Below are 19,722 nucleotides of genomic sequence, written 5' to 3'. Positions count from 1 at the left end.
GGCAGCTGGCTGCCCCAAAGCAAGTGATTCCAGGGAGCAAGGTGGGAGCCACAGTGTCCTTCCTCATTTCTGTAGTATCCTGTTGGTTACACAGGTCAGTCCTCATGTGCTTCATTTGGGAGGGTGCAAATACTAGGAGGCAGGGATCATTGGGGGCATCTCGGAGTGTGGCCACCACACTCCGCCTCCGTGAGAGCAGGGGCCTTGGCCAACTTATTCACTGCTGTATGTGCCCAGCAGCATGTGTGGCATGTAGCAGGCACTCCATAAATATCAATCATATGTATGAATCCATCATTCGTAGTATCTCACACTGCTATGACTGGGTGCCAGGTCCTGTGCTAAGCATCTTACCTACAATAACGCATCCCCTGAGCCTGCCTCATTTAATCCTTTACAAGTGAGGAAACTGAGCCTCAGAGAAGTTAGGTGCCTTGATCCAAGTCACAAAGCTGTATAGTGGCTGAGTCAGGATTTGAACCCAGGACTGCCAGAGGGTGTCTGTTTATTCTGGGCCCCTCAGTGGGTTGATTGTATTTGTTAAGAATTCCCACACCGTTGTCAGACCAGGATTCCAACTCAGGAGATCTCTGTGATACCGGTTGTGGAGGGAGATACAAGGAGAAGCCTCAGTTTCCACACCACAGGCAGCCTTGCCCATGAGCCACCCTGCAGGAGAGTCAGGGCAGAGAGGCAGGGGACTGCTCAGGGTGACCCAGCAAGATCTAGAAGGAAACAACAGCATTTAATGCCAGAGTCGGCAGATACACAGCCTGTGTGCCACCTCATACCTGTGGACAGCCCACGAAGTGATCAGCAGTCTTTCCCGCAGAGCCCCCGCTACCCCCTCACAATTCTCACACTTGTCCAGAGCTCAGACTCTAGAGTCAGCCCAAGCTGGCTCTGAATTCTGGCTCCACCATGTACCAACCCTGTGACCTTAGAGAAGTTTCTTAGCTTCTCTGAGCCTCAGTTTCTGCATCTGTAAAATGGAGCTCCATTACTACCTACTTTATGAGTTTTCTGACGAGGCTTCCATGCAGCTGTGCATGCGAAACCCATATCGTAGTGTTTGGCCATGAGTAAGCACTCGATGTCATGAGCTGTTGTCACTGCTGTGTTTTCCTACATCCCTAGTTCTGTGAATGGGGGCTTTAGTACACAGTCCACACTGATGCTTCCGATGAATGCACGAAGGAATGCTGACCTTTGAGGAGGCCGTGAATCAGAGGCAGAAATATCATCTTCTCTCACTTCTCACCCTGCAGGTGTGGATGTGTGGAGGCCGCATGGAGGACATTCCCTGCTCCAGGGTGGGCCATATCTACAGGAAGTACGTGCCCTACAAGGTCCCCGCCGGAGTCAGCCTGGCCCGGGTAAGGTGGTGGCTTCCCTAGGGGGTGAGAGGTTGGCCTACGACCATCGGCGGAGCAGAGACACCCCATGCCCTAGGCCTGATGGTCCCTAGGAGTGAGGATGTGCCCCTCCCCCCACCCTCCAGGTGAAATCCAGTTTAAAAGAACTTACTTACGCGAATTCCCTAGCGGTCCAGTGGTTGGGACTCCGCACTTTCAATGCTGAGGGTATGGGTTCAAGCCCTGGCCGGGGAACTAAGATCCCACAAGCCTCGCAGTGTGGCAAACATAAAAATAGAAGAACTAACTTAAAGCCCTGCTTAATCCCTTATTAGCTCTGTGACCTTGGGAGGGTTGCTCTAAGGCTCTGTTTACTCCTTTGCTTCAAGGAAGCTCATTTTTTCCAACTCTTAGCATGGCCGGGAGAATTAAGGAGATAATGCAGTTTCCCAAAGTGTGACCAATGAGGTGATTTTAGGTGGTCGACATAGGAACATTTTTTGTTTTTAAATAAATTTATTTATTTATTTATTTTTGGCTGTGTTGGGTCTTCGTTTCTGTGCGAGGACTTTCTCTAGTTGCGGCAAGCGGGGGCCACTCTTCATCGCGGTGCGCGGGCCTCTCACTGCCGTGGCCTCTCTTGTTGTGGAGCACAGGCTCCAGACGCACAGGCTCAGTAGTTGTGGCTCACGGGCCTAGTTGCTCCGCGGCACGTGGGGTCTTCCCGGACCAGGGCTCGAACCCGTGTGCCCTGCATAGGCAGGAGGATTCTCAACCACTGCGCCACCAGGGAAGCCTCCAGGAACATTTTTATTTCCATGTGTTGAAATTAATGTAGATTAGTGTAGCAAATTCATGATTTCATAGACATTATTACTTAGGATAAAGCTAAAGTAAGTACGAAGTTAGACTAGGGGTGGTTTAAAGAAACATGTTGGGTAAAATTTAATACAGGTGGAGTGGTGTGTTTGGGAAAGACTGAGATGGCACTTAAAAGCTCCTGGCACAGCGGTGGTTAATAAATGTTAGCGTCTTTCTCTTCTCCTCACCCCCTCTCCACTTTCATGCCAAAAATTCTGTGTCAAACTGTTTTAGTGCCTTAAAATGGTTTATATCAGTCATTGGTCGAATTAAAGTGGCACTATCTACAAACAGAAATGTAAGCCAGAAGTTTTTGTTTTGTGTTATTAATATTTCACTAAACCTTAATAACAAAATTTTAAAATCTTAAGGGTCTTGAAAAAAATCAAGGTGACCCCAAAAGAACCACGAAGAGGTCGGAGCGTCCCCAGAGGGTAAAGAGAGCCGCAGGGAGGTTTGGTGGGATTTGGAAAGGTCACCACACAGATTTGCCTGTTGGAGACCCCCCACCTCAACCCGTGAAGACCCCTCCCGACAGCGCCCCCCCCCGCCCCGCCCCGCCCCGCCCCGCCGCCGCGAGCCTGTTTGGCTTCAGTCCACACAGCCTCCTTCTGCCCAGGCCACTGCCTCCCCCTCCCCCATCACCTGACAATCAACAACGTGCAGAATTGTAGCCTCTGGGTCTCGGAAGGGCCCTTGTCCTGCGACTTACAGGAAAGACCAAGAGGCTCAGAGAGGCAGCTGTCTCCCCGGGTTCCATCCAAGGGTGGGATGCTGAGCTCTGGAGGCGGCCGGGGCTGCTACGGGGACCGGCGTTGCTATGGGGACCGGCGATGAGGAAAAAGAGAACCAGCAGTGCCCTCTAGTGGTCTAAGATTCCAACGACAGCCGTACCAGCCATCCGCGCTTGGGACAACCCTCTCTCACGCAGGGTGCGAGGTCTAGTTTAGCAGGAGAGGCAGGAATCACGTTTGATCTGAAATACCGTTGGCAACCCCAGAGGAAGGAGCCACGCGGGAAAACCGCAGAGTCGCTCAGTAAGCCAAAGACTGCAACTCTTCCAACTACTAGGGACTGTGGGACCGTTAGGACACCTCTGACCCCTGAGCAGGACCACTCCCCAAAGCATCCTTTCCCTATCCAGAGCTGTCACGTACTGATGTAAGACTCGCCTGGTAAAGACACACCACCACCTCCTGTTTATAGATCCTCAGATGAACTGTAGTAACACATTAAAAACCTCCTGAGCCAGGCAGTGTGCAAAGCATCTTACATATTTATCTCACTTAGTTCTCACTTGTTTTTAATCCCCATTTTAGAGATGAGGACAGTGAAATGTAGAGACACAAAGAAACTAGAGCCAGAATTCAAAGCCACTTAGGTCTGACCAGTGCCTGGCACAGAGTGGTTGTCCTTTAAATAGCGACTGCTATTGTTATTAGCAGTATTAGTGTCAGCATCAATATTAGCAAGATTGGAAAGTTGATTTCAATGTCTTATCTGAATTCTGTGTTTTCACATTTTAACTCCTTTTTTCACCTGATTGTTCACCTGATTCAGACTGAATCAGTCTCCTGTTGACTTTAAACCAGTTCAGTCTGAGCAGTGCCCATGTAGGTTGGTAGGAGCAAAGGTGCCTGAATCAAGTGCTCCTAACTTTTTATTACAGTATCTAACTACCCTCTTTTAGTTGCAGATCATATTTTACATGTTTGTTCAGTGTTTTTGTTTTCTTTTTTTCTTTTTTCTTTGCGGTACGCGGGCCTCTCACTGCTGTGGCCTCTCCCGCCGTGGAGCACAGGTTCCGGACGCGCAGGCTCAGCGGCCATGGCTCACGGGCCCAGCCGCTCTGCGGCATGTGGGATCCTCCCAGACCGGGGCACGAACCCCTGCCCCCTGCATCGGCAGGTGGACCCTCAACCACCGTGCCACCAGGGAAGCCCTGTTCAGTGTTTTAACAACCAGATCCTTCTAGAGTATTGTCTCCTAGAACATCGTATTGATAGATTTGAGGAGAGGTATCCTAAAAGCCCCAAGAGAGCCAGATAAAGAGGGAAATCGAAGTCTTACTAAAGGTGTACAGATTCCAGAAGGACAAATAGCCAGGGAGCAGTGGAGCATCAATTCAGGAAGGATGAACTGGCCACCAGCTTGCCTGCCTCAAGAAGAAGTAGCCAGTCTTAATTTATTTACTAAATTTGCTAAGATCCTTCTTGTCTGTGCCTCTGGGCATGGGGTCTTTGGGAAGGCAGTAACAGAAACCCACTCAAACTTGGCAAAACAAAAGTTGATTTTTGTTTGGAGACTTAGTCCAAGATTCTGGACAATTCTCTGTGATCCAAACTCAAGAAAAGCAGGGGGGCCTCAGACAGGACTGGGACCCAGAACTAGGAAGGTGTTAGGAGTAGGGATAAGAGGAGCACACTGCCTGCTAAAATCCCAGAATCCTTTTCATGACTCTAGCAAGGGGAGAGGTAATAGAAATAAACGTAAAGTCCCTTACTTTGGCCCAGTAACTGTACAAAAGTTCAAGATCTGGGAGAAATGACTTACTAAGCCATGTCTGGAAAATGCAATATTCATTAAAATAGTAATTTAAGTATCATTTAAAATTAGAATATTATTTAATTTGATCCTTTAAAAAGAATCCTGGTGAATTTCAGCACCTTTCCATGGTCAGATTGGCCATCCTTGCCTGTGGTTGGAGAAGAAACCACAGTGGTCTCTCATCCTCCCTGTGGCCTGAGCAAATCAGACAGTGAGCCAGAAGACCTGGGTGGCAGGGCAGGAAAAGGAGAATCTTCAGATGTGCCGGCCCCCTTAGGCCTTCAGCTTCCTCTGAGCATAGTTTTTAATTAAACCCAGCCTCTGCTCTGCAGGGGCCTGGGGGGGATAACAATATCCCTGAACTGATTTCTGACCCACTGTTGACCTCTTCAGCACTCAGAAAAAAGGCAAGGAAATTTTGTAGTTTCCCAGTCCCAAACTCAGAGCCAGCAAAAGTGAGGAGTTGGTGGATTGGGGCTTCGATACCAGGGCCTTCCTCCTGTGAGCGTCCTTCCTCCTTACTCCGGAGTTGGCAAACTATTTTTGTGTGACCGTAAGCTAAGAATGGCTTTTACATTTTTAAATAGCTGAGGGGGGAAAAAATCAAAAGAATAATAATATTTTGTGACACATGAAAACATCAAATTTCAGTGTCCATAAATTTTGACAGCTATACCCATTCACTTACATAGTGTCTAGGGCTGCTTTATAGCTACATCAGAGTTGAGACCACATGGTCTGCAAAGCCTAAAATATTTACTGTCTCACCCTGTACAGAAAACACTAGCCAACCGCAGCCTTACTTTCTGCTTCTAGGGCAGTCATTTACACTAAGGTGTGAGTGATTGATAACAGCCTAAAGTGCTAACTCGCTTTTACCCTTCAGAAGGAAATCTGGATTGCAGTAGGGGGAAAATTATATGATAAAGCCTAGAGAATTAAAGCGGGGGAGGTATCCTGGCAACAGCCTGGGGTTGGAGGAAGATGTTGGGAGCAGGGAATTTCCCCTGAACCGTGATGCTTTGCTCTTCCAAGAAAAGTAAGAGGTTCTCAGCAGATGGGATCTACACTGCAGGTGGAGTGAGGGATTTTCATCACAGTTACACAGAAGAATTCACTTTTCCTCTCTCTCCAAGTCTACTCACAAACAGGATGTTTCCTCACCTGCTGCTGCCTCTACTTGCCAGTAATATGGTTGTCATTTTTTATTGATTATCTCTGTATTTTGTAATCAAAGTAGCAACCTTAACACCTCAAAGGATTGTTAAAAATTCCAGCTGCTGAGGGAATTTTACCTTCTGGTTGCAAATTATAATTCGTTTTTACCAGGCAACTTGGGCAGCACTCTTAGTTGAATGTGACAAAACCCAACTCAAATTGGGTTAAGCAGAAAGGGAATTTACTGACTCATGTAAATGGAAAGCTCTGAGGTAGTTCTGGCTTCAGACATGCCTGATTCAGGAACCAAAAGAAGCAATGTGTTCCTGTCTCTAACCCTCAGCTCTGCCTCATTCTGGGTTGACTTCAACCTTGGACAGGCTTTCCAAATGGCCCATCAGCTCTCGGCATCTTACCCAGCAATTCTTCCCCATAGTTACGGGGAAAAAAAAAAAAAAAAAAAAAAAATCCGGGACTGATGCCTCTTGATTCTGATTGGCTTGGCCCAGGTCACATGCCCACTGCTGACCAATCCCTATGTCTGGGCTATCTATATTCCCATTGGCCAGGCTGGGTCACATGCCTTTCCTTCAGCCACAGGAGATAATAGTGCGGCAGGGGTGGGTCCCCAAAGGAAAATCAGTGGGAGGCGATCTGTAGAAAAAGAGGGGATGCAAGATGGGCAAGAAAACCAGCAGCAGTGTATTATTCAACCGTAAGTTGTAGAGTCCTTAAAACATACATAAATAATAAATAGAAATATAGAAGACTTAAAAACACGGTGGGGCTGTGGTCTTTGATGCAGCATAAAATAAGAAAGGTTGACCTCCACCTCCAGGACCCTTTGCACCCACTTTTCTCCTCGGCCCTTCGGAGAGCCTGACCCTTGCACCTGCCTATCCCCTCCAGAACCTGAAGCGAGTGGCAGAGGTGTGGATGGACGAGTACGCGGAGCACATCTACCAGCGCCGCCCCGAGTACCGCCACCTCTCTGCTGGAGATGTAACTGCCCAGAAAAAGCTCCGCAGCTCCCTTAACTGCAAGAGTTTCAAGTGGTTTATGACCAAGATCGCCTGGGACCTGCCCAAATTCTACCCACCTGTGGAGCCCCCGGCCGCAGCGTGGGGTGAGGTGAGTCTGAAGGTACAAGCAAGCCACATAATTGGGGCCCAGCGCAAAATGTATGTGCAGATCCCAGATCCACAGGTCAGAGAAAAAAGTACCGGTAACACAGCATTGTAAATCAACTATATTTTAGTAAAAAAAAAAAATTTTTTTAAACAAAAACTTATCGTCATCTAAAAAGTGCCAGTAGAGGTATAAAATATAAAACTTTTTACTTTCTTTCGGTGGCCTCTCTTAGCCTGTGGTGGTGTTTTTGTTTGTTTGCTATTGAATGTTATAAGTAGAGAAAAATTAAAACTTTAAATTATTAGTGTGAATTTTACCATTCATCTTTATATTCTGCAGTGCCGGTTTTAAAGGCAATGAGAGCATTTAACTTGTGCACGGTTGGTGAAATTTCACAGTCTGTATTTCAAACCTTGTCCGTGCGTTTGTATTTTTTACCAGAGCAGTGGAAACACTGCACAAAACTAACTCAGCTGTTTTTATTTCACTTCTTGATAATGTACACATCCTATCAACAGCCTCTACCTTGGGCTTACTGATGAGTGAGAAAGAACTGAAGGGAAAGGAACTGTGGGTTGCCCCCTCCTTCCCTTTGTTTCTGTGCTGTTATCTGCTGCTGAAGTAGTTGGCTCATCCAGGGAAGCATCACAGAAAGGACATGATAGGGCTCCCCAGTCCCTCCTGTGTCTTTGACCAGCATTCCTCTTTGTGCAGCTGAAGCCAGTTCTGATTGGAAAGGAGGGCATGGCCTCTGGGACATGCCAGCGCCCCCACTGAGTCACAGCCACGACACACTCACCCTGTTCTCCCCTTGAGTCCTGCTGAACTCCCCTGCATGTGGAACCCCAGGATTCTGTGCTTGCAGGGACTCACAGTCGCTGTCTGTGAACTTGGCAGAAAGGAACGGCAGATGCTCATAGAGCATGTGTCACCTCTGATCACGTGCATGCTCTATTGCCCCAACAGATTTCACTTGCAGGTTTCAAAGATAAAATTATTAGAAAGTTTAAGACAGTGACAGCAGAGCTTTAAACCAAACACAGGACTTCCCTGGTGGCGCAGTGGTTAAGAATCCACCTGCCAAGGCAGGGGACACGGGTTCCAGCCCTGGTCTGGAAGATCCCACATGCCACGGAGCAACTAAGCCCGTGCGCTACAACTACTGAGCCTGTGCTGTAGAGCCCGCAAGCCACAACTACTGAGCCCGCGTGCCACAACTACTGAAGCCCCATGCGCCTGGAAACCGCGCTCCGCAACAAAGAGAAGCCCCTGCAATGAGAAGCCTGCGCACCGCAACTAGAGAAAGCCCATGAGCAGCAACAAAGACCCAGCGCAGCCATAAATAAATAAATGAATAAATAAATGTATTAAACAACAAACACAGACTCTGAGTGAGGGACCCTGTGCCATTGCCCTTGTCATACACCCATGAAGCTGGTCCTGCTGGAGGAGGCAGACAGTCCATCACCACATCCTCGGCGTAGCTCCTGGCTCCTGTTGAGAGCACCCACTCGCATAGAGATGGATATATGGGGGCTGTGGAGGGGGGACATAAGCATTAGCGCTCCTCTTTTAAGTGACAGAAGTCCATTTTAAAGTGAAAAGGGGGGATTTATTGATTCTCATAGGAACCTTGGATAGCTGTGGCTTCAGCTGTGAACACCTGGATCCAGGGAGCTCAAATGATGTCAGTCTCTTTTTCTCCTGCTTAACTATGCTTCGTTTTGTGTTGGCCTCACACCGTGAGTAGCAAGATTAGCTCCCAGAAGCTTCAGGCTGAGAAATCCCAAGCTTGGCCCAACCCAGCAGAAAGTAAAGACCTCTTTCCCAGTAGAGCCAGCAAAGGTCCAGGATTGAAGTCTTTTCCTTGGATCCTGCACCAATCACTGTGGCCATTGGAAGAAGGGGGAAGCAAGGGTAGGATGGATGCTCTGGCCACGGGATGGCCCAGGAGCCATGGCCCCGCGGAAAATCAGGGCATTTTTACCAGAGGAGGAGAGACACACGTTCGGCCAGCAGAAACATCAGATGTTACTTGTTCAGATTCACACAGCAACTTAGAGGAACAGTTCCCAACTAAGCCGTCTGCCTAGCCCCGCCCAACACCAGCACTAGTTTTCTAGACAAGGTGTCATCTTGATTTCCCTCATGAAGCTCTTCATTTCTTTGCCACTTTATTGGCTTTCTCCCCCGTGTTAGTTCAGGTCCTCCGAGAAGCAGACACCAAGATGGGACTAGACGTGCAAGAGACTTACTGGGGCAACGCTTGAGGAAAGAATTGAGCAGGGAGGTGGGGAGAGCCGTCAGGCCGTGATGCTGGGGAAGAAGGGTCCCAGCCGGCAGTGAGGCTCTAAGGAAGTCTGGCCGTGTTAACAGGCAGCCTTCTGGCCAAATCACCTGCCAGAGAAGTGCACATCTCCCGGGGGTGGGCCTGCCTCCCTCAAACGCTGGCTGGGGGCGGCACCGGGGAGCGTGGCCTCCTCTCAGACACAGTGGTGGATGCAGAAAACGGCAGCTGGGTGGTCAGACCCCTGCAGCTGGACATTGGAGTTGGCCTTTTCTGAGCCCCAACACCCCCTACCCCTCAGTCGAACAAGGAGCCATGTCTGTGAAGTAGGAGCTGCACGATGTGATGCCAGCACCTGGCACGGTGGCTTGCCTGCTGTCTGTGCTGGCTGGCCACGTGAGCGCCGGGGCCTCCACACTCCCACGGTGTTCTTCCCCGCACGCCACCCCCATCTTAGTGAGACCACTGTTCCTCTTTGGATCCTCCGCATTCACCCGCCCTAAAAGGCAGAGTCTCCAAGGCCCGACAGCAAAGACCCTACACCTTTTCTAGCATGGTTTTCAAGGCATAGTCTCTAGATCACCTGGAATGAGGGAAAAATTTGATCCCTGGACCTGTTGGGTCAAATTCTCTGGGAGAGAAGCAGGGGAGTCCTCCTTTTAACAGCCTCTCCCCTCCAGGCACCCGCCACCACCCCAGGACTCTGCGTGCTCTAAGACAAAGCAGGGTTTAGCAGGGTGGTTCTCTGTGTTCCTTTATTGAGAGGCTCAGGGCCTACCCACCAACCCAGGACAAGCTTTATGAGGACAATTCAGCACTCAGCCCATGTGATGCCTCTGCCTTGGTTCCCTCCCCCCACCCCAGCAGGGGCCCAGGCAGGTATCTCAAGGTGGCTCACTGGTCCACTCTTTGCTTCTTTCTTGTCCAGATCCGCAATGTGGGCACAGGGCTGTGTGCAGACACGAAGCATGGGGCCCTGGGCTCCCCACTGAGGCTGGAGAGCTGTGTCCGAGGCCGAGGGGAGGCCGCCTGGAACAACGTGCAGGTAAGGGCCGCTCCTCAGGACCAGTAGTCGGGCTCTCCGTGCCATCATGGCCTGCAGTGCTCACATAGTCAGGACTGGGAGGGAGAGGCCACGGGTCAGCGATGAGTCTCAGGACTTCCCTGGTGGCACCGTGGTTAAGAATCCACCTGCCAATGCAGGGGACTCGAGTTCGAGCCCTGCTCCGGGAAGATCCCACATGCCGCGGAGCAACTAAGCCCGTACGCCACAGCTACTGAGCCTGTGCTCTAGAGCCCGTGAGCCACAACTACTGAGCCCGTGTGCCACAGCTACTGAAGCCTGTGCGCCCTAGAGCCTGTGCCCTGCAACAAGAGAAGCCACCACGGTGAGAAGCCCACACACCGCAACGAAGAGTTTTCCCCTCTCGCTACAACTAGAGAAAAGCCCACGTGCAGCAACGAAGACCCAACACAGCCAAAACTTTTTAAAAAGACTCCATGCTTCCAATTCAGGGGACGCGGGTTCGATCTCTGGTCAGGGAGCTAAGAGCTCACATAGCACGGCCAAAAAAAAAAAAAATGTTGAGTCACAGGTCAACCCAGGGTACGCATTATAAGAGCCTCCTGGACACCTTGGAAAGAGGAATCCTGCACATCAGTCTGGACTATTGGTTACAAATGACAGACACCCAGCCCAAGTGGCCATCAACAGAAAGAGGGAGTTACTGGCTTGTGTCACTGAAAAGTATAGATGATGTCATCAGGATCTCTGTAGGGTCTCAGCTCTGCTTCCCTCTCTGTTGGCTCCATTCTTAACCTGGCTGTCTTCCCATGTGGTGGCAGATGTGACCACCAGCAGCATAGGCTGCCAGCCTCCCAGTGGAAAGGCATGTCCTTTACAAGAGTTCTGGAGAAGTCCTGGGGCTCTCACATGTTGGGTTTCCTGAGCCAGTGATGATGGGGTTATGATACAGTCCTCTTACTGACCTGGGCCAGTAATAATGCCTGTTCTCACCAGCCCGAGTAGAACACACCCTGGTTCTATCAAAGAAATTGACATTGTAGTTGAAAATATTCCCACAAAGAAAATTACAGGCTCAGATAGAGTTACTGGTGAATTCTCTCAAATGCTTAAAGAAGATAAGTTACTGATTCTACAGAAACTCTTCCAGAAAAGGAGGGAATACATCCCACCTCATTTTATGAGGCCAGCATTACCTTAATAGCAAAACCAGACTAAAACATTATAAGAAAACCACAGAGCAATATCCCTCATGAACATGATGCAAAAGTTCTAAACAAAAGTTTAGAAAATTATATCCAACAATATATGAAAAGGATAATACATCGTGGCTAAATGTAATTTATCCCAGGAATGAATGGTTGGTTTAACATTAGAAAATTAATCAATATGATTCACCATTAACAAAATGAAAAAGAAAACCATATGATCACCTCAGCACACCCAGAAAAACCATTTGACAAAATCTAACATCCATTTCTAATAAAAAACTCTAAGCAAACCAGGACTAGAAAGGAACTTCCTCAACTTGATAAAGGGCATCTGTAGAAATTCTACAGCTGACATCTTACTTCATGGTAAAAATCTGAATGCTTTCCCACTAAGATCAGGAACAAGACAGGGATTCCAACCTTATCATTTCTATTTGACACTGTTCTGGAGGTTCTAACCTGTGGCAAGAAAAAAATAATTTCATCCAGGTGGGAAGTAAAGAACAAAAACTGTCTTTATTTGCAGAGTATGCGATCATCTGTGTAGAAAATTCAATAAAATCTACAGAGAAGCTACCAGAACTAATAGCTGAGTTTAGCAAAGTTGCATGATACAAAAGTCAGTTGTTTCTCTATATACTAATAATGAAGAATCAGAAGTTAAAATTAAAAACAAGCATTTACAATGACAAAAAATATGAACTATTCAGGTGTGAAACTGACAAAAGATGTGAAAAACCTGTGTACTGAAAACTACAAAACGTTGCTGATAGCAACTAAAGAAGTTCTAAATAAATGAAGATACATACCGTGTTCATAGGCTGGTAGACTCAATAATTGATATCAATTCTATCCAAAGAAACATAAATTCAAGAGAATCCTAACATTCTAGTAAGCTTTTTTATAAAAATTGAAAAACTGATTCTAAAATTCATATGGAAAATGGACAGGACCTAGAATAGCCAAAACAAAATTTCAAAAGAAGTACAGAGTTAAAGACTAACACTGATTTCAAGATGTATTGTAAAATGTCAGTAATTAAAGGTGTCTTATTGACATAAAGAAAGATAAATGGAACAGAATAGAGAGTCCAAAAATAGACCCACACGTATGTGGACAACCAACTTTTGCAGATGTTCAAAGGAAATTTAGTGCACAAAATATAATCTTTTCAACAAGTGGTGCATATCCATATGCAAAAAAAATTTTTCAATAAATATCTTAGACTATATACAAAAATTAACTTAAAATGGAGCATTGACCTAAACATAAAACCTAAAACAAAATATTTTAGAAGAAAACATAGGCAAAGTGTTTGTGACCTTGGTAACCCAAGCCATGATTTCTTAGATACAACACCAAAAGACAATTCATAAAAGAAAAAAATTGATAAATTGGACTTCTTCCAAAGGAAAAACTTTTTTCTTTAAAAGATACTGTTGAGGGCTTCCCTGGTGGCGCAGTGGTTGAGAGTCCGCCTGCCGATGAACGGGACGCGGGTTCGTGCCCCGGTCTGGGAAAATCCCACATGCTGCGGAGCGGCTGGGCCCGTGAGCCATGACCGCTGAGCCTGCGCGCCCGGAGCCTGTGCTTCGTAACGGGAGAGGCCACAACAGTGAGAGGCCCGCGTACCGCAAAAAAAAAAAAAAAAAAAGATACTGTTGAGAAAATAGAAGAGCAAGCCACAGACAGAGAGAAAATGTTTACAAAGCATATATCTGTTAAAGAACTTATATTTAGAGTATAAAATTTCTCAAAACTTAATAAGAAAATAAGCAATGCAATGTAAAATTGCCAAAAGGTACGTACAGACATTTTTAGCATAGAAGGCATGTCAGTGGCAAATAAACACATCAAACATGCTTAACTTCATAGTTATTAGAGAAATGGTAATTAAAAGGATAATCTATTAAAAAGACTGACCATACCAAGCGTTGGCAAGGATGTAGATGAACTGGAACCATGCACACACTGCTGGTGGGAATGCGACTGGTACAACCACTTTGGAAACCAGTTTGGCAGTTTCTTGGGAAGTTACACATGGATCCAGCCATCGCTTTTCAAGGGATTTATCCACAAGAGAAGAAATTATGTATACGTCCATACAATGGCTGGTACACACGTGTTCACAGCAGCTCTATTTGAAATAACCAAAAACTGAAAACAACCCAAACGTCCAAGAACAGGTAAACTGAGGACCATGCAGTGAAATAGTACTTGACCATAACAAGGAATGAACTACTAATAAATGTGTTAGAACATGGATGATTCTCAACAGAATTGTGTTGAGTGAAATAAATCAGACCAAAAAAATACATACTGTCTGATTCCTTTTATATAAAATTCTAGAAATTGTGAACTAATCTCTAGTGATGGGAAGCAGAGGAGTGATTGCCTAGGGGCATGAGGAGTGGACAGGGACAGGAGGAAGAGATTACAGAGGCGCATGAGGGTGCTTTTGGGGTGATGGATACGTCCACTACCTTGATGATGATGAGGGTTTCACGGGTGTCAACTATGTCAAAACGTATCAAACTGTACACTTAAATGTGGGCAATTTATCGCATGCCAAATATTGTTCAGTAAAGCTGCTGAAAAGAAAGTTTATCGACCAAATACCATATGTGAACCCGGTCTGGATCCTGATTCAAACAGACTGACTGTGAAAAGAAACATATAAGGCAGTCTGAGAACACTTGAACTCAAAATATTTGATGACATGGAAGATTCTGTGATAACTTTTCATTGTTATCATGGCATTTACTGAAGTCATGACACCTGGTGTGTTAGGATGTCCAGGATTTGCTTCAAAATAACGTGTGGGTGGGATATGGTGAGGGGAAGGCTGTAACAAGATTTGCCGTGAGTTGGTACTCCTCGAAGCTGGGTCACTGGGACAGGTGGGGTCAATAAACTCTTTTCTGGACTCCTGTGTTTAAAATTCCCCATAATTACAAAAAAGAGAGTCCCCTAGCGTTGCTGTCCCGCATCACGATGTGCCTGTATGTACAGGTGTTCACCTTCACCTGGAGAGAGGACATCCGGCCTGGAGACCCCCAGCACACCAAGAAGTTCTGCTTCGACGCTATCTCCCACACCAGCCCCGTCACCCTCTACGACTGCCACAGCATGAAAGGCAACCAGCTGTGGAAGTACCGCAAAGTAAGACGGGGTGTCGGGGGACCAGGGAAGCCTGCTCGATTTAAAAAAAAAAAAAAAAAAAAGTGTGGTGCCTCACTCCTGCTCCCCAGAGCCCCTCCCTCACTTATTTGTTCCACAGACCTACCATGCCCGACTCTCCAGTCATCAAGAGAAAGCAGAAATTCAGCTTCTTATTTGAAGTCGCTAGAATCTTAAATGTTGGCAGCTGAGCCCATTTCTTAAAAAAAAAAAACACCTTGAAAGCCAATGAAATTTGACTGGAGACGGGTAGTGATTAGGCCCAGAAGTGGCAGGCATCACTTCTGCCCGCATCCCAGCAGGCACGGCTCAGGCACGTGACAAGGCCAGCTGCAAGGGAGGTGGGCAGTGCCCACTGTGTGCTCGAGAGGAGAGCCAGACAGCTCTGCCAGCCTCCCTGCCTCCTTGCTGTTACTGCTGCTGCTGTTTGTTCACCTCCGCAGCATGGCCCGGCTGATAACCTGCCTGTTTTGCAGGACCAGACCCTGTATCACCCCGTCAGTGGCAGTTGCATGGACTGCAGTGAACGTGACCACAGGATCTTCATGAACACCTGCAACCCCTCCTCTCCCACTCAGCAGTGGCTGTTTGAACACACCAACTCAACAGTCTTGGAAAAGTTCAATAGCATCTGAGCCTTCACGTTCCCGTGGCAGGCCTGGCAGGGTCCTCTCCGGCATTCACTGCAGCCTCCCTCTCCCAAGAGAGGCAGGGCTTCTGCGGACTCCGTCACATAAAAGCTGCTGGCCAGCCAAGCCAGGGCAGAGGGGGCGCTTGAAGCTGGGCCAGGTGTCTGCCTGGCCTTGCAGGCCCCGAGTGGTGGAGGTGGGATAGAGAGCAGACCCCACAAGAGGCCCCGCTCAAGAGCAGAGCCTGCTGCACCCCTGGCGGCATCAGGGAAATCCAGGAGAGCCTTTTCAACTTGCTTACCACGTTCCCTTGAGCATTATGCGGGAGGACTGCCCGGGCAGCCCTAGACCACCCTAAAATGAATCCTCCGAGGCTGCCTAGCTTTCAGGTGGCTCATACGTGACAGTCCTGCAGAGAGAGAGGCAAATTCTATCTGTAGGGGGGCAGCTTTTAGCACTAGTGCCACCCATCTGCAGCACAAGGGAAAAAGTCTTTCTCGGGACCACTGGTTTCAGTCTTTGAATTTTTGCCTGCCCAGCGTCTGTTCTCTGTCACAGCCCCAGGAGATGCAGTCGAAAGCCGTGCCTCGGGCCCTCCGAGTGTTCAGTACTGATCACTGGCCAGCTGCCAGGCCTGGGGGCAGCAGCGCAACCCGCAGATATTTCTTTGCAGCCGTGGACAGACGGGATGTCTCCCTTTGCTCTCAGGGTACTCGAAATGCCCATTTTAGTGCTCTCCGGGCACAAGGACAGCCCAGCCACCAGCTTTTCAGGACTGTTTCAGGTGGCCTTGGGCCTGTGGCACGGGCCCAGTAGAAAACCTCCATACTAGAAATTCTGGCTGAATTTCCCTCATCAGTGCTTCTATCTCTCATCTCTCTCTCTCTCTCTCCTCTCTCCTCTCTCTCTCTCTCTCTCTCCCTCTCTCCTCTCTCTCTCTCTCTCTCTCTCTCTCTCTCTCTCTCTCTCTCTCCCCCCCCCCCTCTCTCTCCTCTCTCCTCTCTCTCTCTCTCTCTCTCTCTCTCTCTCTCTCTCTCTCTCTCTCTCCCCCTCTCTCTCTCTCTCCTCTCTCCTCTCTCTCTCTTTCTCTCTCTCCCCCTCTCGGCCAATTGCCTGCCTCAGGAGAGGAACAGAGGTGTGAGGTCCAGAGGCCTCCAGGGTGGACCATGGGCACGGTGACTAGCCTCTGACTTATCGTGGTTCTGATTCTCATATGGAATTCTAGAATTTTTAACAAACTCTGTACTAGGATCACAAACTAGAATGCCACATAGGATTCTGGTATTCTAGCATCCAATATGAATTTCTAGGATGCTGTGATTAGCCAGCCAAGTGTAAAACATTGGAGGCAGCCCCCAGCCTAGAGACAATGTGTGAAGTCCAAGGTTGGTGGTGCTGGGGGAGGGGGCAGGGGACCTGTGCCCATCAGCTCATACTGGAGGCCTTGGTGTGACACGGTCCTCAGCCCAGACCTGCAGCCCTGCCAACCTGCCACCATGGTCACAGCTGCAGTGGAGAGCAGATCCCAGTGTTCCATGAACAGACGTGCACCTAGCTCCACGCCGGGCCTTTGTGTTTACCTTTTGCTTGGTTAATAATGTGTCAGCCTCCCAGAGGGCTCCCAAACTAATAGGAAGTGTTTCTGTAACCAGCCTGCCATCCACTGATTCAGAAATGGAAATCGCAGTCTACAGCCCACGGCTTCTGCCAGCCAGCCCAGGAAGTCCTTGAACCAGTATTCCAATTAGAGTCAAGCCTCTCGATTGTGTTATTTACCAATGAAATAACTGAGACATAAATCTGGGAGCAGAGCCACGAATCTGCCTTGGAGATGCTGGCTGATCTCAAGGCTGTCAATTATCTGGGGAGGGAAGTAAACACTCCCGGCCACCACCACCACCACCACCACCCCCGATTAAGCATGCAGCGGGCAAAGTGTCACTTACACTTCTGCCTCAGCACAAGCCCTGCTCTGGCCACCTGCCCACAGGAGAGGTGGCCCTGTGCTTACAAAGCCTGCTTGTCCATCCCTGGTGTCTTTTCCAAGGGAGTGCTATATCTTTAGAAGTGGCCCTCTGCAGGAAGGAGTCGAAGATGAGACCCCTTCCAGAATCTAGGATAACAAGAGTGTCGCAGTTTGGGAGAACTGAGTTAGGATTCATCATCAGAGAGTAATTCAGCATCATTAAAATAAAAACTGTGCCTTTTAAAAAGAAAAAATGCAAATGTACAGCCAATCCCTAAACTTGAATCATTTCCTAGTGCCTTGCTAGACATAAAGGGGTGGGGTTGGGGGGAGGGGAAACATTTTTGGTGGTGTGTGCCGTTCCTGTTGGATGAGTGTGTGTTTCTTAATGTCTAATTTCAAGCAGGAGGCGTTGGGCCTAGAGCAGGATCTGAGACAGCAATGCCTCCCAAGGGCCAGAGGCCAGAAGTTATTCCATTTAATGCAAGTAACACCCCAAATTTAAAGGGTAACTGCATGTCTCGTTTAATCTGTGGCCAAGAAGGGCCTCAGCAGCCCCTGGGAGAGGGTCCTGTTTGGAAGCCACGCCTGCAGCCCCCAATCCCACGCCCAGGTGGAGGGCGGAACACTGGCTAGGTTTCCAAATGGTCCCACTCCAGGTGGGTGACAGGACGCACGTGGAAAGCAGGAGCAGCGGCAAAAGCAGTCCTCAGTCGTCCTCTTTTCCATCCTCTGGTTCTCCTTTTGAGTCTGGTTTCGCACCCTCAACGAGGGATGGCCAGGTCCTCTGAGCACTCTGGCATTTGTAATTGCTGAGCCCACATCTGTAGTTGCCGAGACTTGACATAGCCTGTAATCAAGGAAAGAAGGAGAGAAGTCCATTTGTTAACTGGCCAACTGATCGCACATAGTAGCCACTCATTGTTTTGTGTTCATTTTGGAAAGCCACCTGGCTCAAGGATCCAGGTCCCTGCTCCACCCCGCTGACGCTCAGTCAAACAGCCAGGAGCCTGTGGAGCTGCTGTCAGCCAGGTAATGTGTGAGAACGTGGACCCTTTTTCCTTTAGAGCCTTTCTTCTGAGCATGAGGTCGCAAAACAGGGTGTGGCTAGAAAGTATCATGCGTATGTGGCCCACCAGCAGCCTTTCCAAAGGGGGACTCCAGAAACATTCTGGAACACAAAGAGCATCTTCACTGTCAGTACAAGGCCTTAGAGGGGACAGCTAAGTGTGCAGGCACATGTGTGAAAAGCCATTCCACCTTGTGCTTCCAGTTGGAGCTTTCAGCTTTTAAAACAGTCCAGGAGCTATCAGTTCCCTATTTTTGGAAGAAATAGCTCAGAGGCAGAAGGGAGTACATCCACAAAAGGGATCTAATGGGAGAGACGACCTTAGAACCTGGGGAGAAAGAGCAGTTCTTGTTGAAGATGTAGTTCTTGTTGAATCTTGTTGGATTCCCAAAGTCCACATTGTATTCGCCACCTGTTGAATTTCTTTTTCTCCTTAAGAAATAGGTGATGTCCTTGAAGATGGAGGCATATTTCTTTCTTTGCATCTCTACTTTTCGTCTCTGAAGTTTCAAAAGAGTGGCGAAGCACTTTACAGTAGTAACTGAGAAATCTGGACTCCTTGCTTCAGGGATCCCTTGTTTGCACAGATTGGGTGATCCTTTGTAATTCTTAGAAGGCAATGCATTTTTAGTTAAGTTTTCTGAAGATTTCTAAGTGTAGGAGAAGGGCAAGGAGTGAGTTCTGTCCTGGAATTCTTTTCTGCTTTCAACTGATGCATTTTTGTGAAAATCCAAGTAATACGTTTGTTCAAACTTGATCTTGAGCCAAGGCCCACTGTCACCTTTGGGGTGGGAGTTGGACCTACATTCCAAGCGACAAGGTCCTCTTAACATCCACTCCCAAAATGGCTTTGATTCAGCCATGCCAGCCAACAAGGTCAGGGTCCTGCTCTGTTACAGGCTTGAAGGTGGATCCCAAAGGGATTACAAGCAAGGAATAGTTGAGAAGTCAGGCCTGGGATTCCATAGAGAAAGCTCGAGACCACCAACCTCTCATCTCCTGCCTGGAAAAGTGAGCCTTTGTGAAGACCTGACTTACCATGTACAACTGTGATTGTGACTGTTGTTGAGTAAACCTCCAGACTTTTCTCTAATGTGGTCTCTGGCTAATTCCTTGTCCTGCGCCATTCTCCAGTCCATCATTCCCCGTGTATTCGTCAAGCACCCACTCAGTGCCCAGGGCCTCTACTGGGTCCCGAATAAATTCCCAACAGCCATCGTTCTAGAGAGGAAGGCAGACCTCAAACAACTCACCACAATGATTTCAGGTGTGAATAGAACTATGAAGGATACAAACAAGGTATG

The 19,722-nt window shown here is 48.1% G+C and overlaps 1 protein-coding gene across 1 annotated transcript in view; it reads left to right on the top strand.

Moving 5' to 3' along the window:
* Positions 1–19,511, top strand: part of GALNT10 (polypeptide N-acetylgalactosaminyltransferase 10) — a 232,389-nt gene extending 212,878 nt beyond the window's left edge. The window contains exons 8-12 of the mRNA XM_059062936.2: positions 1,269–1,376; positions 6,831–7,052; positions 10,268–10,384; positions 14,587–14,736; positions 15,231–19,511. Of these exons, the coding sequence (XP_058918919.1) occupies positions 1,269–1,376; positions 6,831–7,052; positions 10,268–10,384; positions 14,587–14,736; positions 15,231–15,389 (756 nt within the window). The 3' untranslated portion in view covers positions 15,390–19,511. The remainder of the gene's footprint in view (positions 1–1,268; positions 1,377–6,830; positions 7,053–10,267; positions 10,385–14,586; positions 14,737–15,230) is intronic.
* Positions 19,512–19,722: the final 211 nt, after the last annotated feature.

The sequence above is a fragment of the Kogia breviceps genome, chromosome 4 (genome assembly GCF_026419965.1).
Source record: "Kogia breviceps isolate mKogBre1 chromosome 4, mKogBre1 haplotype 1, whole genome shotgun sequence".
Lineage (NCBI taxonomy): Eukaryota > Metazoa > Chordata > Mammalia > Artiodactyla > Physeteridae > Kogia > Kogia breviceps.
Note: the sequence above shows the minus strand (reverse complement) of the source record. Positions and strands in the feature narration are given on the sequence as shown.